This window comes from Lontra canadensis, unplaced genomic scaffold (genome assembly GCF_010015895.1).
Source record: "Lontra canadensis isolate GAN:19392208 unplaced genomic scaffold, GSC_riverotter_1.0 scaffold3, whole genome shotgun sequence".
Taxonomy (NCBI): domain Eukaryota; kingdom Metazoa; phylum Chordata; class Mammalia; order Carnivora; family Mustelidae; genus Lontra; species Lontra canadensis.
The window spans coordinates 28,472,741-28,484,723 of record NW_022630997.1 but is presented as its reverse complement, the minus strand read 5'-3'; the positions used below and the strand labels follow the sequence as shown (position 1 = coordinate 28,484,723).

Here is an 11,983-nt window from a genome sequence, read left to right as displayed (position 1 = left end):
ATATTCCAAAAAAGTTAAGCTGTACATTAAAAATTATTTTCAAAAATGAAAAATAAACGTTCAATTTTTACAATTTAATAATTGATGAATTTCAAAATAATTTATAACATTTAAATTATATAAAGTGATTCCTCATTCAGAATTGTCGCTGCAAGTAGTATTTATTGCTTTTTAATAGTGGCCATCAGTTACATTTTTATTCTTTGGTGGTAGCATTTTCTGTTTGACAGATCCTGCAGAGTTGATGTTAGAGAAATGGAGATCACTATAGAGGTGAGGAATGAGACAACAATCCAAGAATTCATTCTGGAAGGGTTTCCTGCCATCCAGGACCTAGGGAATATCTTCTTCCTGATCCATCTGCTGGCATACCTGGCCTCTATCACAGGAAATGTGGTGATCATCACCATCACTTGGGTTGACCATCGCCTCCAGACACCAATGTATATTTTACTCAGCACGTTCTCCTTCTCTGAATGCTGTTTTATCACCTCAGTTATTCCTAAACTGCTGTCCATCTTTCTTTTGGGAAGGCAACCAATTTCCTTTACGGCTTGTCTCATACAAGCCTTTTCTTTTTTCTTTTTTGGGTCAATAATTTTCTTCCTCATGGCAGTGATGTCTCTGGATCGGTATGTGGCCATTTGCAAGCCTCTGCATTACCCGACCATCATGAACCTGAAGACTTGCTTCCTCCTGGTCACTGCCTGCTTCGCTTTGGCCTTCCCTCTCATCACTGGGCTGGTAGTGAAGGTTTCCCACTTATCCTTCTGTGGCCCCCATGTCATCCCCCACTTTCTCTGTGACCTTGGCCCCCTGATTCATCTCTCCTGCTCTGACACCAGACCTACTGAAATGTTGACCTTTGTCCTCGCTTTGTTTATCCTTATAACATCTCTTATCATAACCACCATTGCATACAGCAACATAGTAGTCACAATCCTGAGACTCCCATCAGCCAAGGAGAAACAGAAAGCTTTCTCCACCTGCTCCTCTCACCTCATGGTTCTCTTTCTGATGTACGGCAGCTGTGTGTTTATGTATGTGAAACCAAAGCAAACGAACAGGCTGGACTCCAACAGGGAGGCTGCCCTTGTGAACACGGTGGTGACCCCACTGCTGAACCCTGTCATCTACACTCTGCGAAACAAGCAGGTCCATCGGGCTCTGAGGGATGCTCTATCGAGGTTGAGGACACAGAAACAGAGCTTTGGAGGGTAAGTGGATCTTCTTGTGCTTCTAGTTCAATTTCCCACAATTGCAGAAATATTTTCTATAGAATTCTACATATGGTGATACAGCTTATGCTAATTTTCATCTGGCTGGGTACAATCTTACTTTGCAATACAATACTTTTCACTCTTTGAAAAGTCTTCTGAGTTCTCTATATAATGCTGAAGAATATCTTCCTTGATTTTCTACTCAGTGGTCTTTCATGAATTCAGTGCACACAACATTTATGGAGAGCCCAGTATACATAAATAACATAATACAAAGTCTTTAAGAATAAGAAAAATTGTCAATCTCATAATAATAATTACTATTCATGGTACATGCTTATGCTTGAGTTTTCTGATACTAAGAAAGGATAGAAAACATCACCATTTTATGTATTCAGGGTTTGAAATTTTAGAAGCGAATTGTTCTGGAATTATATAAAGTCAAAATATTATAGCCTAGTGAAAATTAATGGTATTTCATTAATTGGATCTTGTATGTAAATGAACCAACGGTAAGCTGGTTCTCTCTTTGGGTCTATTAGTTTTAGAGGTGTAAATAGCTCAGTTTAACTCCAGGTGGTTAGGATGTATCTAATATTATCAACAAAATTGTCTTTAACTCTTTCTTAAAATAGAAATAAAATATAAAACTTTAAAAAGTTTTTAAAAGATTTTATTTATTTATTTCAGAGAGAGACAGACATAGTGAGACAGAACATGAGTCGGGAGGAGAGGGAGAAGCAGGCTCTTTGCCAAGCAGGGATCCCAATGTGGGACTTAATCCCAGCAGGCTGGGATCATGACCTGAGCTGACTAAGGCACCCAGGCATCCCAGAACATTTAAATTTGTTCAGTTTTTTTCCCCGTAATTGATGTTGCTAAGCCTTGACCCCAGTAGGTTGCTGAAAGGTAAGTGACCCCACTACCAAATTTTCTCCCTATATGGAAGAGATGTTTTCTCCTAATGTGACTTTGGGTGTGGGAGCTGCTGCCGTCTCCCAGATTAAGCTAAATTATGGTTGACCCTTTATGCAGCAAAAGCTAACAAATCTCATAATTAGGAAAGCTTAAAAGGAAAATAAGTGGAATTGAAAATTTTTAATAAAAATGGATTAAAATTGGGTCAGTTATTGTGTTTGTAGGTTCATGGAGGAAGTGGCTTCCACCTGAAGACAACTGGCCCTAATGGGAAGTGGTTCCTGTCACATCCCACATGGCATGAATATACTATGCAGTTGATTTTCAATATGTCTGATTTGAGCGCATATACTCCTTTCCTGCTTGATTTGAGAATTACTTATATTCAAGGCATAATCTGATTAGGAAGACTGTCAAAAAATATTGGCTGATTTAGATTTTTTTTTTTTTTTTTTGCCTGGGAATGGTTTGATTATAAAGTGTCCTGGGGGTTATGATCTTCCAAGGACAGCTGTGCCTTTGTCTCTTCTTTCTCCAAAGAAGTAATTTCTGAGCCTACTCTAAAAGCAGGAGTTCCCAGGGTTTCTGGTTTCTGTGCATTAGATGAAATAGCCACCTCTGCCAATTCTCACAGCCTGGCCTCATGAACCAGACTAGTGTAGGAGATGAACCTCCCCTATCAGCCCAGCGAGATTCTGGGTACTTCTTGAACCTTTGTGCTCATCCAAACCACTATCTTTGTTTCTAGTATGCCCCGGGAAACTAAAGTATGCCAAACCCTGTTAGTCCCTGTGACAGGTAGGAAAGAAACTAGTCTTTCTAGCAGAAGCTAGAAAAGTGGGGAATGCTAGATTTGTGGTCCAATTCCTTCTCTCTTCAGTGAGCAGCTGAGAGAGTGAATCCCCTACTCACTGTTCGCTGAGTTGGGTAGAAGCCCTGTGGCAAATGTCTACATTCTCATTCAGACCACAATCTTTAAAACTGTTGTTTTACTGTCTGTCATCCTCAAAGGCCTAATGAAAGCTGAGGGCTGTTGGATCTCAGAGACAGGCAGGTTAGCTGGAGACTTGGTTCTGTCTCTGGAGCAAGCCAGTGGAGAAGGAGCTACAGAAAGTAGCCACTGGCTTATTCAGAGTCCTAAGAGAGTAGTGACTTCCTGTCAGCTCCCCGATGCAGGCTAGTTAAAAGCCAGACCATCAAGGTAGCAGCTGGTCAAGTTGAGACTTTAGATGTGTGCTAATCCCTTCTACAGAGAAACTGAGAGCTGGCCATTTTTGCCTGCTTGCTCTATGTTGACCCACGTGGAAGAGCTGAGGAAAGTTTTTAGATGCTGCATTAATACCGGTTTCTGATTTTAGTCTATGTTGGACCTCTCAGCTCCTAGAAACAGGCAAGTTAGGATCCAATCCTTTGGTTCTCAGTCCTATAAATTGAGGTCCTAGATGTGTGGTGTAAGCCCTTTCCTCTTCTGGGAAAAGCTGGGGGTAAGGGGTTCTCACCTGATTGTATGGTGCTATGTGGGGTGGAGTTTATGGTGAGAGTGTCTCAGGTTTTCCCACCTATTTTGATGTGGCTATTTTCTCAGTTGCCTTGTATTGTAGGAGTGTCTCAGCTAGTTTCTGAATATCTTTCAGAGGGAATTGATCTGCGTGTAGTTGTTTATGTGTGTCTGTGGGATGAGGGGGGAGAATCAGAGGTCTCTATCCTGCCATCTTCCTGGTGTCCCATTTCTAGTTTTTAGCTGTTACAAATAAAGCTTTTCTGAACATTCATGTACAGGTGTTTGCATGAAAATAAGATTTCATTTTCCTGGGGTAAGTGCCTAAGAACACAATGGCTGGGTTGTATGGTAATCGTACATTTAGTTTTACAAGAATCTGACAAAATTTCCAGAGTGATTATACCATTTTACATTCTGATTAGCAATGCATGAGTGACCCAGTGTCTTTGCATTTTCATGAGCCTTTAGCATTACTATTTTCGTTTCACTGCAATTAGAAATTAAATGTCCATTTTTTGAAAAATCAGGGAATGTACTACTTTTTGTGAAACATCATCACTCAAACCTCCCAAACTATCCTTTTCTTCTTTAATTGAAATTTTTATTGACATAACTGTAGATTCACATGCAGTTATAAGAAATAGGAAGATTCGTGTACAATGCTCATTTTCCTGCAATGATAACATTTTACAAAATTATAGTTTAATATCACATTGGGATATTGACTAATACAATCTGCCAATCTTTTTCAGATTTTTCCAATATTACTTGTACTCATGTGTGTGTGTGTGTGTGTGTGTGTGTGTGTATGTGTGTGTTTACCTCTTGTACCATTTTATCATATTGTCTTGGTTCACATGTCTACCAGCACAGTCAAGATACTGGACATTTCCAACACCACAAACATCCCTCCTGTTGCCTTTTAAAAGCTACACTTTACCCTCCTACCCCTAAGCAATGTCTTCGGTTTCTTTTCTTTTCTTTCATTTTTTAAAGCTCTGTGCTTAATGTGGGGCTTGAACTCACTACCTGGAGATCAAGATCCACATGCTCTACCAACTGAGCTAGCCAGGCATCCCACATCCTCAGTTTCTAAAATGTTCTCATTTCAAAACTATTATACAAATGGAATCATATGCTATGTAACCTTTTGAATCATTTTTTAAAAATTTTTTATTTTTCAGCATAACAGTATTCATTATTTTTGCACCACACCCAGTGCTCCATGTAATCCGTGCCCTCTCCAATACCCACCTCCTGGATCCCCCACCTCCCAGCCCCCGCCCCTTCAAAACCCTCAGATTGTTTTTCAGAGTCCATAGTCTCTCATGGTTCACCTCCCCTTCCAATTTCCCTCAACTCTCTTCTCCTCTCCATCTCCCCTTGTCCTCCATGCTATTTGTTATTCTCCACCAATAAGTGAAACCATATGATAATTGACTTTCTCTGCTTGACTTATTTCACTCAGCATAATCTCTTCCAGTCCTTTCCATGTTGGTACAAAAGTTGGGTATTCATCCTTTCTGATGGAGGCATAATACTCCATTGTGTATATGGACCACATCTTCCTTATCCATTCATCCGTTGAAGGGCATCTTGGTTCTTTCCACAGTTTGGAGGCCATGGCCATTGCTGCTATAAACATTGGGGTACAGATGGCCCTTCTTTTCACTACATCTGTATCTTTGGGGTAAATACCCAGTAGCACAATTGCAGGGTCATAGGGAAGCTCTATTTTTAATTTCTTGAGGTATCTCCACACTGTTCTCCAAAGGGGCTGCACCAACTTGCATTCCCACCAACAGTGTAAGAGGGTTCCCCTTTCTCCACAACCTCTCCAACACATGTTGTTTCCTGTCTTGCTAATTTTGGCCATTCTAACTGGTGTACGGTGATATCTCAAAGTGGTTTTAATTTGAATTTCCCTGATGGCTAGTGATGATGAACATTTTTTCATGTGTCTGATAGCCATTTGTATGTCTTCATTGGAGAAGTGTCTGTTCTTATCTTCTGCCCATTTTTTGATATGATTGTCTGTTTTGTGTGTGTTGAGTTTCAGGAGTTCTCTATGAAAGACCCACAACAAATATCATCCTCAATGGGAAAAAGCTCACAGCCTTCCCGTTGAGATCAGGAACACAACAAGTATACCCATTCTCACCACTCTTGTTCAACATAGTATTAGAAGTCCTAGCAACAGCAATCAGACAACAAAGAGAAATGAAATGTATCCAAATTGGCAATGAAGAAGTCAAACTCTCTCTCTTCACAGATGACATGATTCTTTATGTGGAAAACCCAAAAGACTCCACCCCCAAATTACTAGAACTCATACAGCAATTTAGTAACGTGGCAGGATACAAAGTCAACATACAGAAATCAGTGGCTTTCTTATACACTAACAATGAAAATACAGAAAGGGAAATTAGAGAATCGATTCTCTTTACTATAGCACCAAGAACCATAAGATACCTGGGAATAAACCTAACCAAAGAGGTAAAGGGTCTGTACTCGAGGAACAAAGAACATTCATGAAAGAAATTGAAGAAGACACAAAAAGATGGAAGACCATTCCATGCTCTTGGATCGGAAGAATAAACATTGTTAAGATGTCTATACTGCCTAGAGCAATCTATACTTTTAATGCCATTCTGATCAAAATTCCACCGGTATTTTTCAAAGAGCAGGAGCAAATAATCCTAAAATTTGTATGGAATCAGAAGAGACCCCGAATCGCTAAGGAAATGTTGAAAAAGAAAAATAAAACTGGGTGCATCCCATTACCTGATTTCAAGCTTTACTACAAAGCCGTGTTCACCAAGACAGCATGGTACTGGCATAAAAACAGACACATAGACCGTGGAACAGAGTAGGGAGCCCAGATATGGACCCTCAACTCTATGGCCAAATAAGCTTCGACAAAACAGGAAAAAATATACAGTGGAAAAAAGACAGTCACTTCAATAAATGGTGCTGGGAAAATTGGACAGCTATATGCAGAAGAGTGAAACTCGACCATTCTCTTACACCGTAACCAAAGATAATCTCGAAATGGATAAAAGTTCTCAACGTGAGACAGGAATCCATCAGAATCCTAGAGGAGAACATAGGCAGTAATCTCTTCGATATCAGCCACAGCAACTTCTTTCAAGATATGTCTCCAAAGGCAAAGGAAACAAAAGTGAAGATGAACTTTTGGGACTTCATCAAGATCAAAAGCTTCTGCACAGCAAAGGAAACAGTCAAAAAAACAAAGAGGCAACCCACGGAATGAATCTTTTTTTTTTTTTTAACTCTACATGATTCCCTTGAGATTCATCTGAACTTTTGCACATGCCAATACTGCATTCTTTTTTATTGCTGAATAGTAGGCAATGGTGTGAATGGTATGATGTGTTTATCCACCTGTTAAAGGACATATGCACTGATTTCAGTTTTTGGCTTTTACCAGTAAAGCTGCCATGAACATTTATGTTTGTGTACAGGTTTTTGTGTGAACACAGGTTTTCATTTCTTTGGGATAAGCACCCTAATGTGCAATTGCTGGGCTGTATGATAGTTGCATGTTTAGTTTTATAAGAAACTGTCAAATAATTTTTGAGAGTGCTTGTACCAATTTATATTCCCAATAGAAGTGTATAGGTGGACCAGTTTCTCTGCATCCTCAAAAATATTTGGTCTTATGACTATGTTTTCAGCCACTCTGTAAAGTGTGTACTAACATTTTGTTGTTGTTTTAATTTGTATTTCCCTGATGACTAATGATGTTGAATGTCTTTCACTTGCTTAAATGGCATTTGTATACCTTTTAGGTAAAATGTCTGTTTATGTCCTTTGCCCATATTTGTATTGGTTTACTATTATTATTAATATTTTTTACTGTTGAGTTTTAAGAGGTCTTTATATCTTCCAGATATAAGTCTTTTGTCAGAAATGTGGATTGCAAATATTTTTCCACAGTCTATAGCTTGTCTTTTTATCCTCTTTTCATATACTTTCACAGAACAAAAGTTTTTAAAATTTTGATGTGGTCTAATTTCCAATTTTTCCTTTTATGGATCATACTTTTGGTGTCAAGTCTAAGAAGTCTTTTCCTAGCCCTAGATCCTGCAGATTTCCTTTTTTTTCCCCCTAAAAATTGTTAACAGTTTTGTGTTTTATGTTTGTCTGGGACCCATTTTGAGTTAGTTTTTGTTGTTTGTTTTGTGTTAAGTTGTCAGACTTAGATTGAGGTTTTCTTTCATTCTCCTTCTCTTACTCCCTCTCTTTATTTTTGTATGTGGGTGTCCAATTGCTCTAGCACCATTCCTTTGGAGTTACTGTGGGTGGTAATGTATTTTTAATTTAGGTTTCCAGAAGTTTATAGTTAGTATATAAAAATGTGATTTTGGGGGGTGTTGATTTTGTAACCTTTGACCTTACTGAAATCACTTATTCATTTAGGACTACTTTTGTAGTTTGCTTGGGGTTTTCTAAATTTTTATATCATCTGCCAATAGGGATGGTTTTATATCTTCCTTTCCAATCTGCATGCATTTCATTTCTTTTTCTTGCCTTATTGCAGAGGCTAAACTTCCAGAGTTTTCTTGTTCTTTATCTTAGAGGGGAAACACTCAGTCGTTTGGCATTAAATATGATGTTATTTCTAAGAAAACTTACCTCTGAGTCTTCTGTAGATACCCTTTATCAAGTTGAGGTAGTTCCCCTATACTCTCAATTTATTGAGAGTTTATTTTTATTTTTTATCATGAATGGGTAGGGGAGATAAAATCTTTGCTCAACCACTAGAAGGAGGTATGGCTTTTCTGTTGGTGTTTGTCTGGAGTAATGTTGGTATTGACAAAAATTCTGTTATTAGGTCATTCTTCTCCCAGTTTTTTGGTCAGGGTAAACAGGCTCCCCCCCCCCCCTTTGGAGCTATTTTTAAAAATCTGGTGGTTCTGAGTTGGACCCTCCCACAGCACCCTTTCTGGGGTATTTGAAGGGCAATAAGGGTCAGATGGCTCCACATGCAAATTCTACCAAACATTTAAGGAAGAGTTAATACCTATTCTTCTCAAAATATTCCACAAAAAAAGAAGGAAAACATCCAAATTCATTCCATGAGGCCAACATTACCCTGACACCAAAGCTAGACAAAGACTCCATTAAAAAAAAGAATTATAGGCCAATATCCTCTAGTAACAAAATACTGTGTCAGCTAAGTGATCATAATAAAAAAAAAATTCTTAATAAAATACTGCAAACTAAATCCAATAGTACTTTAAAAGAAGCATTCACCATGATCAAGTGGCAATTATTCCGGGGTTGCAAGGGTGGTGCAATATTCAAGAATCAATCAATGTGATACACCAAATTAATAAAAGAAAGGATAAGAATTTTATGATCCTCTCAATAGATGCAGAAAAAGCATTTGACAAAGTACAACATCCATTTTTTTAAACATTTTTTTAATTTATTTTCAGCATAACAGTATTCATTGTTTTTGTACCACACCCAGTGCTCCATGCAATCCGTGCCCTCTCTAATACCCACCACCTGGTTCCCCCAACCTCTCACCCCCCCACCTCTTCAAACCCTTCAGATTGTTTTTCAGAGTCCATAGTCTCTCATTGCCAAACTGTGGAAACAACATCTATTTTTGATAAAAACTCTCAAGATGTTGGTTTAGAGGGGAATATACACCAGCATTAGAAAGATCATATATAAAAAACCAATAGCTAATATCATTCTCAATGAAGAAAAAATAATAGATTTTCCTCTGTGGTCAGGAACAAGACAAGCATGTCCATTCTCACTACTGTTACTTAACATAGTACTGGAAGTCCTCAGCAATCAGACAACAAAAAGAAATAAAAGGCATCCATATTGACAAGAAAGCCAAACTGTCACTATTTGCAAGTGACATGATATTCTATACAGAAAACCTAAAGATCCCCACCTCCAAAATTGCTAGAACTGATACACAAATTCAGTCAAGTCACAGAATACAAAATCAATGTACAGAAATCTATGGCATTTCTAGACACCAATAATAAGCAGCAGAAAGAAATATCAAGGAATCAATCCCATTTATAGCTTTGGTAAAAACAATAAGATACCTAGGAATAATCCTAACCAAAGAAGTAAAAGATTTGTACTCTGAAAACTACAAAACACAGATGAAAGAAATTGAAGAAGATACAAAGAAATGGAAAGACATTCCATGCTCATGAATCAGAAGAACAAATATTCTTAAAATGTTTATATTACCCAAAGAAATCTACACATTAAATGCAATCCCTATCAAAATACCAACAGCATTTTTCACAGAGCTAGAACAAATAATCCTAAAATTTGTATGGAAACACAAAAGACCCCAAATGGCCAAAGCAATCATGAAAATGCAAAGCAAAGCTGGAGCCATCACAATTCCAGACTTCAAAATCTATTACAAAGCTGTAGTGATTAAAACAGTGTGGTACTGGCACAAAAGTTGAGACCTAGATGAAGGGAACAGAATAGAAAAACCCAGAAATGAACCCACAGATATATGGTAGATCAATCTTCAACAAAGCAGGAAAGAATATCCAAAACAGTCCCTTCAACAAAAGGTGTTGGAAAGATTGGGAGGCAACATGAAAAGAATGAAACTGGACCACTTTATTTCACCATACACAAAAATAAATTCAGAATGGTTGAAAAACCTAAATATGAGACAAAAAACCAACACAATCCCAGGAGAGCATAGGCAGTACCCTCTTAGACATTGACCATAGCAATTTCTTTCTAGATATGTCTCTGTGGCAAGGGAAAAAAAAGCAAAAACAAAAAAATAAACTATTACAACCACAGCAAAAAAACAACAACAACAACAACAAAAAAAACACAGAGGAAGAAATCCTAGGTATTGGCGAACCATGAAGGCACTATCCAAGAAAGAGAAACTATAGGCCAAGGATAATTTGAAGCACATCTTAGGTGCCAGCTCACCACTGCTTATGCTAGATGCAGTGTAGAGTTACTTTAGCCCATTTCTTTGACTGTTCAGTTTGTAAGCCTTTCCATCAAACCATGTAGAGTCCCTCTCCTCCTACCTTCTCACCATGAACTTGTCATTGGGACTCACTCAGGTGTGACAGGTATTTCTGCACCATGAAGCTAGCACTGAATAAAATTAAAACCCCATGCAAATGAGACTTTAGCTGAGCATTAAAATGTAGTCTCATGTTGCTGTAGCTTCTGTAACTCATCTACCATTATTCTTTATTTTCCCTCGCTTCAACTGAGAATATGACCATGAGTTCCAGGTTTGGCCGGGACTGAAAGCACAGTGGTAGAAGGACAAAAGTTATAAAAATGATTTAGTCTATTTGTGGGAAGGTAGGATCCATATAAATGCTTCTGAAAGTTTCTATAATATTTGTGTTGACCTTGATGTAACATCAACTCTGATGAGGGCAGATTCAGGCAGAACAAATTTCCAGCTACCAACATGCCTCAGGGTTGCCTACAATACACTTTGGAGTTTACTGCCCCTCTCTGGCTTTCAGTGGAAGCCAGACCACAGAATAGTGGCTCACTCCAGCCACAGAAGTCCAGCAGAGATACCGAGGAGAAGAACTTCTTCAAGCCAATGGTTGCTATGGACACAGATTCTCCACATCTGTTCCTTTTCTGCATCTAGAAAAAACCTCTTATTTTATTTTATTTTATTGTATTTTATTATTTTATTTTATTTTTTCAGTGTTCCAAGATTCATTGTTTATGCACCACACCTAGTGCACTATGTGCCCTCCTTAATACCCACAACAAGGCTCACCCAACGGCCCACTCCCCTCCCCTTGAAAACCCTCAGTTTGTTTCTGAGTCCACAGTCTCCCCCTCTGATTTCCCCCAATTTTAATTTTCCTTTCCTTTTCCTAATGTCCTCCCTTATGCTCCACAAGTGAAACCGTATGATAATTGACTTTCTCTGCTTGACTTATTTCATTCAGCATAATCTCCTCCAGTCCTGTCCACGTTGATACAAAAGTTGAGTATTCATCCTTTCTGATGGAGGCATAATACTCCGTTGTATATGTGGGCCATATCTTCTTTACCCATTCTTCTATTGAAGGGAATCTTGGCTCTTTCCAGTTTGGCAATTATGGCCATTGCTTCTATGAACATTGGGGTACAGATCGCCCTTCTTCTCACCACATCTGTACCTTTGGGGTAAATTACCAGTAGTGCAATTGCAGGGTCATAGGGCAGCTCTATTTTCAATTTCTTAAGGAATCTCCACACTGTTTTCCAAAGTGGCTGCACCAACTTGCATTCCCACCAACAGTGTAAGAGGATTCCCCTTTCTCCACATCCTCTC

General features: G+C 38.5%; 1 protein-coding gene across 1 annotated transcript; it reads left to right on the top strand.

Annotated features, from left to right (window-relative positions):
• Positions 1–255: 255 nt before the first annotated feature.
• Positions 256–5,702, top strand: LOC116858258 (olfactory receptor 6M1-like; the record flags this gene model as incomplete). Its single annotated transcript, XM_032842961.1, has 2 exons — positions 256–1,217; positions 5,693–5,702. Coding segments are annotated over exons 1-2 (972 nt in total), but the record flags the coding sequence as incomplete, so codon positions are not given.
• Positions 5,703–11,983: the final 6,281 nt, after the last annotated feature.